This window comes from Botryllus schlosseri, chromosome 9 (assembly GCF_051294905.1).
Source record: "Botryllus schlosseri isolate E-star chromosome 9, Bs_hap1, whole genome shotgun sequence".
NCBI classification, from domain to species: Eukaryota; Metazoa; Chordata; class Ascidiacea; order Stolidobranchia; family Styelidae; genus Botryllus; species Botryllus schlosseri.
Genome location: NC_137244.1, coordinates 23,732,787 through 23,747,157, shown reverse-complemented (window position 1 = coordinate 23,747,157; position 14,371 = coordinate 23,732,787). Strand labels below are relative to the sequence as shown.

General features: G+C 40.8%; 1 protein-coding gene across 1 annotated transcript; it reads right to left on the bottom strand.

Moving 5' to 3' along the window:
• Window positions 1-4,690: 4,690 nt before the first annotated feature.
• Window positions 4,691-8,081, bottom strand: LOC145446198 (neuronal pentraxin receptor-like). Its single transcript, XM_080324435.1, has 4 exons — window positions 7,040-8,081; window positions 6,641-6,725; window positions 5,999-6,028; window positions 4,691-5,600 (listed from the first exon to the last, which is right to left on the bottom strand). Exons 1-4 carry the CDS (start codon window positions 7,112-7,114, stop codon window positions 4,963-4,965), a joined length of 828 nt encoding a protein of 275 aa, XP_080180561.1. The 5' UTR covers window positions 7,115-8,081; the 3' UTR covers window positions 4,691-4,962.
• Between the last annotated feature and the right edge of the window lie 6,290 nt (window positions 8,082-14,371).

The window sequence follows — 14,371 nt, the reverse complement described above, 5'->3', positions numbered from 1 at the left end:
GCTGTGGTATTTGGTGTAATTGTGCTACCACAGGAATACGGAAAGCCGAACTCCAAAAGATCGAATGGGATCTGATAAGAACTCCATGAGTACTCAGAGCGGTCATTAGTTCAGCTCAGTATATAATACGGTAATTTTAACAGATATTTTTGTTTTGTTGAGTTTGTATACAAAAACGATGCGAAACGAATTTGACGCAATTACATCCCGTAGAAGAGGAATTATTTTAGTTTTTCATTACGTGACCGGTGAATGTCTGATTTTAAAGGCTACTCCACTCCAAGTCGTTGCGACACCCTCCTATTTTTGCATTATCGCAGTCTTGTGGTGAATTGAAATGATGGAATCCAACAATTTAATCAGTGAATCCCCGGAATTGACAAAAAATAACTTTTGAACAACCATTATGCACACTGAATGAGAAGTAATAAGAAGATTACGTAAAAGGGTCAGCGACAAAAATGAGGTAGCGTGACGGAAGGCGAGGTCGATTTATTAGATCGTGGTTCAGTAATCTCGAGCGCTGACTAGTAGGCCTGTTTATTCAGTAAGCCATATCTGGGCAAAGTGCGGCACGCGAAGCCATTCTGTGTGCGGCCAGCGAAAGGTTGCTTGCAATTCATAACATTAAACCTACTTTTTGAAAGTTGACGCGTGGACTAAAACCGTAGGCTGTATCAACTATACAGGAAATTCGTTGACTTTGAAGCTTGTTCAATCAGTGCTCGCGATTACTATACGCCTCATCATATATATTATAGCGTGCTGTGCCGTTGGCGCGCGTTATTCTTGGTCCGCGGCTTGGTATAGATAGCGTGAAGTCATTTATTAGAACAACTTACAACAATGGCGATGTTCTTTGAACGGTTACTAAAAGAGCGACTGATACAACATAGGTTCGCAAACGGCTACAAATAGCAGCATGATTGATGATCAGTGCGGGTAATCAGGGAGCGGTACGCTACAAGGGCCCCCCTGGTTGGTAAAAGCTTTATGATATTATCGACACGACAGTCAACGATTCAACTACGGCAGGAGTGGGCAAACGTTTGAGCTCGCGGGTCGCATTCAACATCCGAATCCATTCGCGGCCGCACTATATAAAATTTGGATCATAAACCAAAACGCAATATTGGTACTTGATTATATAGTGAGGACATGGAGATAATATATACTATATAGGGGAGATGTGGTACCGATGGATCACTGGGACCGAAAATACTTGAAAAATTCTCCATGATTACACTCCGTGAATTTGTCTATAATTGCATGCTGACAGAATCTTTCCTCACATGCAAAAAAATTCGACCTGCGTGAGTTATGGGATCTGTGACGAATGATTTACGTTTTAGGGGGTGTAAAGTAAATTTGGACCGACATTTGCATTTTTCTATATCACCTTTCAGACTAACAAACCCGCCATAATTTTTGATGTGAAGTGTAGGGCTTGTATCAGGGTATATAATGGCACATAGTTTTCGAATCAATACCATCCTCGAGTGGACTATTTTCAAGTCAATTACAATATTTATGGGGTGGGGGACCTATGGTATCATAGCCAAATCAAGCAATATAGATGAGCCATCTAATCACTTAACAGAAACTCGCCTACACATATATAGGCTGTAAATCATAGTTACCTGTGGTGTTGTATCGCTATTACGAGGTATTTTAAAGTCAAAATGTCGATTTGCGGGTAATATGTATGTGGCATTAATTCTGTAAGTTTGGGCGTAAATCAAAACATGATTTTATGCCAACATTTTAGTTGATATAATTTATTTTATTCTTGGAGGTCGCGACGAAACATTCTTCATTGGCTTGCTGTAGCTATTAGCTTATAGCACACAACAAAACAAGTTAACAAATTTGAGTTTTTGAGCGTATGTCTCATAGGTCCCATGGTCGTGTGTCTTTGGACCCACCGGGTGGGGACCAATGACACGATCGAGCAACAAATTTTAAACGTTTATAAATATTTTTTGAAAAGGCAGATATTCGCGTAAATGTCCGCGATAGGTAGAGCTTGTATCGAAGTGTTGAGACAGCAAAAGATCTGCTATTCTCGGCTGAAGATTTGAGGGCCAGAGATCATTTTTCAATTTTTGATCCATCGGTACCACATCTCCCCTATGCTTATTTAAAACGGGGGAAGCGAGTGGCGTGTAGTTGCGGTAAAACACTGCAGTCACGACCCCAATGGAGGTGGGTTCTAATCCCGGTTCGGACCAGCTTCTGTGTGTTGTAGGTTAATCTGGGCTCCTCATCGCCGACCTCGCTGCATAAGCGGTGTCGTACGAAAAGCCCAGACGGATAACGTGAAGTCGAGCTATGAAAATCGACAGCAACAGATACTGGATACTGGACGTACGGAAGAGAGAGTGAACGATGATGAATGCGTGCGAGACTGGAAGTCGCCCGCGAAGCGAAAAAGAAAATCGAACGTTAAAACATTTCACGTTATGTACACAAATGACCAAATAGGCGTTAAGTGCCCCAAATGCTGTGCAATAAAAAATATAGAACGAATCTACCTAAGACACGGCCGAATCGTTTTTATAAGCTAATCACTGAATTAAATGAAACCGATGTGGCGAATCTGAAATCACACTCGTGATCCGAATTATGTCAAATTCATTTAGGATTACTGTGATGTTTAGCAGTTGAAAGCCTTCAAACTGTTCGGGCCTTGAGATCGGGCTATCGCACCGGAAATTAAACTTCAAAAACACAGGAAGTATTTACCTTGGAACGGGGGTTCCTAAACTTTTTAAGACACTCACCCAACCCACCCCTTATGATGGTGAAAGATTTCGCGCCACAATATCGTCATATCACAAAACGCAACCAGGATGCTAGCAAACCCAACTGATAGTCTGATGGCATGGAAGGCTAAGACTGTGGATGAGAGATTTTCAAATATGAAATTACTAAAAAACTAAATACGGAGCAATAATTATGAATGGGATGTAAGTCGCGCGGAGCGCGAAAAAATCTCAGTTTAGTTCAGCTTCGCACCCCCCCCCCCCCCTTCAGATGCTTTCACGCTCCCAAGGGAGGCGCACCTTCCAGTTTGAGAACCACTGCCTTAGAATTATCATGATGAATTATACTAAGAAATACTTTAATCAAGTCCCTGCATTAATTCGATTTCTAATATGCATTTTATCAATATTTTATTAAGTTTCTTTTGACTCTCGCTGGCCGCACAGAACGGTGTTGCGGGCCGCATGCGGCCCGCGGGTTGTATAGTTTGCCCACCCCCAAACTACGGAGTCAAGGACTATACCAGCATGACAAGGTAGTGATTACAGACTATATTCGAACGACGGAGTTAGGGGTAAACCCGTCCTTTTAGTTTTTGCCGAGCATGTCCTCGAGATTAACGATTTCAATTATGGCAAAACCACGAAACACTCGGTCAAGGGAGGGCGAATTTCAGAAAAACTGCAAGCTTTGCTTAACATCAAAGTTAAACAATTTGAGCTGAACACTGCTCGGAAGGCAGTGACCGAGACAATAAGCTCTGTACTATGCCATATACACTTCATTGCAGTGGTTCTCGAACTTGGGGCGTGAGAGCATCTGAAGAAGGGCGCAAAACCAAAGTTCAGTGAAAATTTTTTTCGCGCTCCGCCCGATTTATACTCCGAGATTGTGGTGTTATAGTTATGGCGACTTGGATATTTCAGAATTCTCTCATCATCAGCCATATAGCCTTACATGCCATCAAACCACCCGCTGGGTTTACTATCATTCTTGTTGCTCTTTTTTAATATTTGTGATATCATGATAGGGGGGTAGAAATTTTTTACTATCATTAAGGCAAGCGAACCTAAAAAAGACCCACTGTGTCTTAATAGATGAAAGTGGATATAGGGGATTTAATAGAGTTGAATAACACTGTTTCGAGTCATGACGACAAATAGATGATTTTATAATTAACCGTTACTCTCTCATTACCTAACATCAACACATTCACTGAGCAGCATTACGAACAATGTATTCCAGAAATAAAATTAAAATACGCTGGAAAATATAGCTAAAATATTTCACTCGGCCCGCCAACGAATTTTCTACTTCTCATTTGACCCGCGGAGGAAAATAATTGTCCACCCCTGCAGTAGACCATAGTGCTTGCAACAGGAACTGTAAAACCGACTCCAATCTAGCACCAGGCGAGCGTGTGTTGCGATAAGTCGCACCGAACGTTGCTGACTCGATCTGGCGAGGGATTGGTGTTGCAGCGATGAAACGCACGGGCAACTGGTCACCCGGATCGTGACGCCCGTTGATTGTCGTGAAATAAAAATTAGCAGGTGCTCAAGGAGACTGTGAAAAATCTGTTTCTAGCGCATTGGTGTAGATTCCAGTAAAAACATCCAACACTCGTAGCAGCCCTATCAGTAGAATTATGACATGTCTATAGCAAACCCGTTGTGGTCAGTGACCACTGGTCACACTTTCTCCTCACGTAGCAAGACAACACGCAGTATCTGAAGATTAAACGCATTTTGTTTCCCAAAAAATGAAATGGAATGTGAAAGCACTTACACAGCGAGCAACAATGCAAAAGAGTGATAATATGCGTATATAGTAATAATATTCATAATAAAGATAATGTGGTATATATATACAATCGCAATTGCGACCCATCAACTAGTAGAATGTCGCCTATGAACTAAACATAATCATGCAATACGTGGAAATAGGGAGTAAGCCATACCAATTCATACCTTTGGGGTAGAAATTAGAAACACCATTTGAGATGTCTTAAACCTATCGTCACCATGTCCGTAAATGCTATATGGTTGGCTTTAATCGAGGTTGGGTGGGAATTGTGAATATGACATTGCGAAATTGACAGCCTCGCAGGTTATAGCTTATCGATTCAGTGTGTGTTCTATCGGCGTACGACATATATTTTCATCATTTTTTAGTACGCTAGGACTGTAGCAATCATTACGGCACTGTGGGACATTGTTTTATAGGTATTGCCGTGACATTCCCGGACAGAATGACATCCTCGTGATCAAGAGTAAACAATATATCACTCGGACAGATACACTGTTTGGCTATGTCTTCGATCTCCTGTGAAGTTAGTTCACGTTTCCAGAATAGGTAGTTGGTAATGGTTCCCGTTAAAGCTTGATGTTGATCGAAACCCCCCGCCAACGTGTCTTGGTCCTGGCCTACGATATAAATGCCACCGCCTTGTAGCGCCGTCGCGTCAGAAAAATTTCGTTTATTGTGGAATTTTCCGTCGACGTATAGAGAACTGTAACCGCCCGCTGCGGAGAAGCTTACGCACAAATGAGTTAAGTTTTTCTTGAGTAATGGCATGTACACGAATCTTCCCGGGGAGTTCAAGAACATTCTGAACCTCCTCTCTGTGTCGTAGGATTCGTAGAGAATAGTGAATGAGTTATAATTTGTCCCAACGCTGTAGCTTGCCAATGTACCCTGGAACATTCCATTTGCACCGAGAGTTACCCATGTGCAGATTGTTCCATTTTCTAGAGGCGGGATGGGAGTCTTGACACGGATCATGCTAGTGGCTTGCATATTGTCGGGAAACCTGTAGCGGTTGAGCGGGCATTCTGAAAGATCAAATAATGATGCGTGGAAATGCTGTGCGTGTTCGATTCAATAATATCGCATAGGGCTGTGCACTGTGCAGGGCTGATTCGATTCCTAATCGAGTATGGCATATCATCCATTAAGGCGTAATAACTGGCATGGTAACTTCAAAAGTTCACAAACGTAACCTTTTTGCGGCCACTATGAAAATATGGGAATCACGATGGTCCTCGTGTTTTGAATGTTCCTGTTCAATGGTCAGATTGTCTAGTCTTATTCAGATAATTCAATTGTACATGTACAAGTACATCTTATCTCCGTACCAAATAATAAGTCGCTAAAATTTTAGTGGTAGACAGTGTGCATCCGAAAAAGATGTCAATCAACCTATATTTGCGTAGCCTATAGCTATACTTACGTGAATATGTGATAGAATCCGACCCGTCGCCTGCAAAACAAGATGTTCTCATCATCGAACGGAAAAAAATATTCAGAGATGTCCGTTGTGTCTCATCTACATTGCGAGTATAGAAATTGTACGAATTGAACGGAAACATCACCTGCTGCCTACAGAGGCAGCGGTCAGTGTCTTGACGCATACAATATTGCGTTACCAGGATTTCAACAATTTCGCTATGGTTGAATTCAACATAAGTTTTTGTCGCACCGGCATCTTCCTCTCTTTGTACTACGAGTAGGCCTACACATTGATAGGTGTTTCTTAATTACAAGAACCCAAAGTTTAGGACGATCGGGGTATTCTCGGAAAGTATATACCATGAGATTATTTTGTAAATACGTACGTCTTACACACGAAGGAGCTCCTAGGTGTCAGGCGTGCCACGCGACACTCGTGGGATTTTAGTTACACGCTATTCAGGATTGGTGCAGGCCGATATCTTGTTCAGTAATGCCACCGACAAAACATTTTGACAACACGCATGACACGTTCAGACTATATACATTTCTTCTATTGTTAATTGAGCTCAAATGAGACCGTCACGTGTCAATGCGTTAAAACAGGTAACTGCTGAAATGAACGCAGTATATGTGGCCTTACCTTCGCAGGTTAAATGGGTTTCAATACGTACTCGTCCTCCCGGAGCCAAATTGACGACATTAGACGTAGATTGAGCAAATGTCGTCTGAAAGACAATTTCCAATAAAAAATTACTTCACTTACTACAGCTATTTGTATTAACGAGATAATGTCAGCTAATAATTCTGGTTGCTATGGCCTGATCGGTTTCAGGGAGAAAATGTTACCCGTTTTGTCGAAAAGACATCAAAACATGCCAACAAGAAAATTTCCTTTGGAGGCAGCAATTGACATTGGCCAACTCTACGCCAGAAGTGGACTGAATATGATCACAATACCTCTGAATACAATTTTCATGCAGATGCAACAAACCTGTCTATCAGAAGCTACAAATTTATCAAATAACAACAGAAAACTTACTATAATCATCGTGCAATAGGAAATTGATATGCTGCACACAATCTTCGCCATCATTGACGAATTCATATTGAGCATAAAAGGCCTGCACTGCAAGTAGTTTACCTCAGGATTGGAAGTTCAAGTCTGAATGTTACCACACTCAGACTCTTATATAAATGGTAGGAGTGTTGAGATAATTATAATGGCACTTCAATCGTCGACGTAAATTGGATTACCGTAACGGTAGACGCAATCCGTAATAATCGTTCGTCGACAGGCAATACTTGTTTTGCAATATTAATAAAAGTTAGGCGTTCGTTACCTTCACGTGAATATGTCTGTCTGTGAGCGGCGATCGCCTGATGTTCGACAGGATGTGATGAAAAGATTCAGACGAAGCGATTTACACGCCGTCTTAAGTTCTGATAATATTGGATTGCCCTCTATACCGATAATAATTACAATGTGGAATCGCCAACAGCGAGGGTCAATGTGTGCGACCATCCTCTCATTATTTTTCAAAAACGGGGTACCGATAATATACATATACGTATATGGAGGATATATGAGGAAGCTGTTAAATGCGGATTTCATATATCAGTTCAAATGTGGTATATGTCCTTTCAGATTTAACAACTTTTACACCCACAATATTTATCTTGATATTCACAGTGGAATCATTATGTAGTCAATTGCCAAGTTTTTTCACGTATTAATCTTTTATTTCTTATACTATCCCCCAGGGTGATTGGTTATCGTTGATATATAACGCAACGAATTGGTGCGTGTCGCCTGACGGACTTGTGGGCCACAGTCAAGGAGAAGGCACACTTGCACAGTGTATAACACGGCAGGAGGTCATATGAAATAATGATCAATAATATCAGTATTGACTATGAACAGTTTGAACACACACGTCAGAAATTGCGATTACGCTACAATACAAATTTAACAACGTAAGTATGCGAAAGAGACGCATTGCTCATCAAGTCTATATGTTATTGTCACATAATGATCGGCGTACGAGATTTGGAAATCACACTAAGGCGAAAATACAATACATTCAGATTGATTAAAATGGATTGACATTTTATGTTTCCGTTATCAAGAGTAAACTTCAAGATTAATGGGTTTGATTGCCGAATACTCGATAGTTTAATAAAATTAACGATGTCAAATTGAATCTTAGCATATCGTTGTTCCGTGAGCGTAAATCCCCTATCGCTCGGTGGCCACGCACTTAAAATTAGCAAGCGTCCGGGGGCAACTATGCTTGTCGATATGATGAATCGAAATAGGACTGATACTTGTGGATAAAGCTGTGGAACTTTCCTGGCATATAAAAAGTCCCTGTAATGCTTGGATTGCAGATATCTGTTTAGAAAAAATGTACGCTATGTTATAAAATATTTATGCTCTGTCGATATCAATGCATCATATTCCTCGAAATGATGCAAGAGCGACATAATTTTCTCGGAAATTGCGCTAAATGTTTAACGACACGTTTCCTTCGAACCATCACATACCTCGCATTGTGAACCGCACAGCAGACTACTAATGGGCGAGATATTAAGGTAATTACTGCCGCGAGTAAATGATTATACAATATTAAACCATAGTATGAATTACCGTTAGCAATATCGCATCAGGGAAACAATTACCTTCTATATCAGTCGATTTGGATTTCAAGCAATTTCCGAGCACAAACACACATGACATTTAAGAATATATTTTGGTTAATATTATACCTGTAACCCCAAAATGCTGGAAAATCATTCATAATGTTTCACGATATCATTTATTCGCTTTAATTATGAAGTCTGGTAAATTCATTCGTTTAAATCCGGCATTCGGAGCATTTTTGATTCATGATATATGCTAAATATTAATAATACCGATGCTCCGACTGCTGAACCGGATCATTATTACATTTGTGGCACAGGTGCAGGAATTTGTTACGGATTCAAACAGAAAGGAAGTGCACTAACAAGTCCGATTGTCCGTAAACTGGATTGGATTGGCACTCAAGCTACACTTCTAAAAATGCTGGATTTTGAACGTGTTATTCTTACCTGACGGGTCCATATATAGTAATACTCTATTCCGTTGGTGTTGCTAGCAAGGCTTCACAGTAGGGTTGTTCAAAAAAAACTTTTTTTTCCAAATCTCACTCGCCTAGTGACTAAATCGTCAGGTTGTCCAAGAAAACGATGCACACCAAATTTGACTCAATTCCAACCAGTAAAGGCCGTGCAATCTTGAATTGAAATTTTTAATTTATTAATAAAAATTAAAACAAAAAATTCTCAAATTTTTCTGTCAACCCCATGAAATTGTTGAGCTGTCTTCAAAGACGATGCAAAACAAATTTGAGTCAATTCCGACTAGTAGAAGCGGAACTATTTGAGTTTTTCGTTGATAATCCCCGGATCAAGGATAATCCGACAATTATCAACGAAAAACGCGAATTACTCAGCTTCTACGAGTCGGAATTGACTCAAATTTGTTTTGCATCGTCTTTGAAGACAGCTCAACAATTTCATGGGGTTGACAGAAAAAGTTGAGAATTTTTTGTTTTAATTTTTATTAATAAATTAAAAATTTCAATTCAAGATTGCACGGCCTTCACTGGTTGGAATTGAGTCAAATTTGGTGTGCATCGTTTTCTTGGACATCCTGACGATTTAGTCACTCGGCGAGTGAGATTTGGAAAAAAAAGTTTTTTTTGAACAACCCTACTTCACAGTGGTTCTCAACCTTTTTGTATGTCGGAGCCGCATTTCGAACTTCGGAGTACGTATGGAGTCGCATGAAAACACTCGAGCAGGCTACCGGTACTTTTTTAACGGTAGCTAGCCTATAGCTCTGGATCTCACCATCCAGCATGCACGTAGACTTCTATAGATTCCATATCGGTTATTTTAGCATTGATGGCGCAGATTGGTGAGTACTATGCAGTGAAATAGACATAAAATGCATATCATTACCACAACGATCATACTATTACATCGTTATGTGATAACTGGGCAAGTTTTTGTTGCAGTTAAATCCGTGGAAAGTTGCATTTATTTTTGAAAAAAGTCGAAAAGTTGCAAAAGTTGCAATTTGACCACATTTTGCTCGGTTGATTAAAAAAAGGTCAATTTTCCGGTTCAGCTCCCGAAATACCCGTAAAAGCGTTACTTCGGTGCTGATTTACGGTGTTTCAGTCGAAATTGGCCGTGTATTTCACCAAAATCGAAAATACTTTCATGAAAAATCGAGAAAGTTGCAAAAAGTTGCATGCAAAAACTGGACAAAAGTTGCAAAAAGTTGCACTATAAGATTCCTTCAAACAGCTTAAAACAGCATTCTACATATCTTACGAGTATTTAGGAAGCTGCCGGAAGCTGTAAAAATGTTGCAAAAGTTGCAAAAAACTTTATTCAACATTCCAGAACTTTAATGCACAAGTTTTCTGGTGAACGCGGAGCAATATTGGACTTATTGCAATTTATAGTTGGCTATAAGTCGCTATTTTGATGTTAACAAAATTGTGTCGAAATTTACTCTTCACAGAGACGATATATATAGATATATGACCAGCAGAACTCAAGATATATCCTCGTCTGACGGGTATTCACTACTCATCCATGCGTTTGACTATAGATACGCAACACCCGCCGTCACGCTTGCCTGCCCGGAAGAAATTACTGCTCAGCAATCTGAACGCAACATAATTACTAATCCCACAGGTGACGACCCGTGCGCTCCAATAGAGTAAAGTTAATCTTATTTGAAAGCTACTATCGCGCTAATTCAGAAAATATACATGAAAATTTCATCAAGGCAATGGAACCATGCCGAAATTGCCTTCAAAGTCTGAAAATTGGCATTGTTCTAAACAATCGCAGCGATTCAGCACAATAAACAAAACAATGGCCCTTGTGTGCTTGCGATTGTTCTGAACACTCCCGATTTCCGGACTTTGGGGTGTATTTCGAAGGGGTTCCGTTGCCCTGATCAGATTTTAATGTATATTTTCGAAATCAGTGTGACAGTAGATTTCATTTTAGAGCCCCATCGAGCATAAAATAAGTGTTGAAGCTTCGTGCACGAAATGAATAGCTTAATATAATTGTATCTAAGAGCTACAAAAAAATGCTGGGCGAGACTTACCGGGGCCCCCCTATAAGTATCTAACCGTAACTTCTGGGGGCTCCGCCCCCCAGAACCCCCTCTCCCGCGGTAAGGTTTGGCTGCTGGATTCGGCAATAGCCATAGCTATAGACATAGATGTCTATTATTGTATGTGTCTAAGGATGGACTACATCAAGACTAAGTAATTCTACTGCATGCAGAGACGTGATGATCATCGGGATACGGGACTTTTCTAACAAATGCAGAGATTTGAGGATGATGTACACATCCGTACGGGATCATATTTTTGCTTGGTACACGGAATTCCATGTTTATTCGTTACTATCCTTAAAAAAGCGCATAACCCGAATAGGGGGGCCCTTCGACCAGGGGGGCCCCGGGCGACCGCCCACCTCGCCCACCCCAAAAGCCACCACTGATCTGCACTCCACGGGACAGATAACATCCATCAGATAAAATTATTTGCCAGTGAAGAAATACCAATTTTGAATCGTGTGCTTACTTTAGTTTAATTATAGAAAACTAACACGGTTATGCGTTTCAATTTTTATTGACTATATAACGGACAAGAGGTAACAAAAAATGTAACGAATTAATTGTACCAACGGGCATGCCCGAATACGTTCAATTATTAATTACGTGGCCTTCATTTTCCAAAGTTTCCAATAGAAAAGCACACTCAGCGCTACTAGTAAATCTGATTACGTGGGCTGAGAGGATGAAAAGTTTATATCGACAAATATATGCAATTACCACCTATTCATTCATGCATTATAGAACATTTTGGCGCCTAGGGTAGGGTTGCCATACGTCCGGAATTTCCCGGACATGTCCGGAATTTCACTGTTCAAACTAGCGTCCGGGAGGAATTTCTAAAATATGCCAAATGTCCGGAATTTTGGAGATTTGACGACGTAGGCTCATAATTTTTTCGTAAATCAACATAAAAACATTATTTATGGGAATATTTATGCTGATGCATGATATTTTGCCCCGCGCTGCGCGCGATTTACTATCACATTTATTGATTTTAATAGGAAGACTACCACACGCTCGCAAAAACTGCAATAGAATATAAATAAAAACAACTTTCATTTACTGGAATAAGCCTAATTGTAATCGCAATTATAGGAGAACGGTATAGTCCTAGAGATCGTTAAGGCCGTTTAAATGATTTATTCAAAGATAGTGGTTCCAAACGTGGGGGTCGTTTGCCTTTATTCTGGGGTTTGCGAATATGTTGAACGTAATCAGCTTCCAAAATAGCCCGTGAGTAAGTTTGGGCAAATATGCTGACTTCTTTTAGTAATCAGCTCGTCTAATTTTGATCCGGGCCACGGAACATTTTCAAATTGGAGATGGAGTCGCGACCATAAAAGGTTGGAAACCACTGGGTGTGGGCTGTTTATAACGCTCCGTGGTGCGCACCGGCATAAGGCTAATAAACAATGTTATCCGTGGGACATGAACATGACTTAACAACGTACAATTACGCTCCCTGTATTTTCGAACTCATCATCCCCCACCAACTCTACCGCTAACACTGATCATGTGGCGGAGAGTATAGTAACGATCTATAGTAATGTATGGAACAACCGAACAACCAATATTATTGACAAAATTCATTCAAAAAATTTACCGACAAGATGCATCTAGAAACCAGATTCATACAGCAAGCCTACCCCGCAGAAGTTGCATCGATTATCCTACGATGGGCTCAAAATCATTGTTGATTTGGGCGGGAAGGGGGTGTAAACATGTGCTTTCGGTCCCGTTTACACAAAACACAGCCACATACTACTGAACCAGATCGTGACCACCTCTGGTCTATGAGCAAAGCTTTGCTAGTGTGACGTCATAACTCATTTTTAAATCCACTAGTGGGCGCTAAAGGGTGTCCGGAATTTGGGTCACAGAAATATGGTAACCCTAGCCTAGGGCGACCAGGCCACACAAACTTTGCCGACCATCGAAATCACGTGACGGAGTTCTGGGGGGCGAAGCTCTCAGAAATTTGGTTTATCACGCTATGGATGCGCAAGACAATCGTTTTTAGAGGGTTGACAAAGTGCTGTTACGGCCCCCCTGTAACCCGGTGGTTCTCGACCTGGAGGCGTGAAAGCATCTGAAGGGGGCGCGAAGAAGCGGTCAACTGAAAATTTTTTTCGCGCTTCGCGCGATTTACCTCCAATTCACGCGTGTTTCTCTATATATAGACCGAATTTCATGTTTCTGAATCATCTCATCAACAGTCATAAAACCTTCCATGCCATCAAACAATCTGTTGGGGTTGCTAGCATCCCGGTTGGATTTTTTGATATGACGATAAGGGGGGGGGGGGGGGGCGAAATTTTTCACTATCATAAAGGGGGAAGTGTCTAATAAAACGCTGTAACCCATTGTCCGTATTACAGTCCTTACAATATGACTTGGGGGGGGGGGGCTAGAGCACGATAATTTTTGAAAGGGGGCGCTGGAAGAAAATAGGTTAAGAACCACTGTCATAGATGATTGACATTGGCAATTGAAAATATAGGGTAAATACAGCTCCTTTGACGAAATATCTACGTACTATAGCTGTTGAACCGACTATTTTGTGGGCTCCAACCATCCTATATCGTATACGTAGGCTAAATCGGGTGGTAATTGTCCGTATAGGCTCATACAATATGTTTTTCGGAAAATATTTGCAACATTATGACGTAGAATCCGATGTTGTAGTATTTGCAGTTGGTCAATCATATTCGTGCAGGCAGTACCCCAGCAAAGAAATCCGTATTGTAATTTAGATTGGAATGAAGAATTGAATAGTATCAACAGAACCCGAATCGGTAGGGAATGGCTAAGACGGCGGAACAGGTCACATATACCTTCGAAAATAATTAATGTTTTTTTCGATTGCACATGAGTCTTCCAAGACATGTCCGAATCCAATAAAACATCAAGAAATTTGGCATTTTCAGCGTTGGAAATTGGTTGACCAGCGATGTCAACTGTTAGGTTGTCGCTGGAGTTCACGCCCGATTTTTGGGATTTCGTGGCGTTAACACGGAGGCTATTATTGGATGACCAATCAATGAGGAGGTTACAAAGATATCATTGACATAATAAAGTAAAAAGGACCTGCCCAAGAATTGAACCTTGCTGAATACCACAGGTTACATGGTGGCCGGAGGACAAGATGTTGGATATCGAAACCATTTGTTGTCGTCC

What these genes read in the sequence shown, in the direction of transcription:
- LOC145446198 (XM_080324435.1), bottom strand. Translation starts at nt 7,114, where the DNA reads ATGCTCAATATGAATTCGTCAATGATGGCGAAGATTGTGTGCAGCATA. An exon ending in CCTATTGCACGATGATTATA is followed by an intron (nt 6,726 to 7,039) that starts GTAAGTTTTCTG and finishes ATTGTCTTTCAG; the next exon opens with ACGACATTTGCTCAATCTAC. An exon ending in GGATTCTATCACATATTCAC is followed by an intron (nt 5,601 to 5,998) that starts GTAAGTATAGCT and finishes TTGATCTTTCAG; the next exon opens with AATGCCCGCTCAACCGCTAC.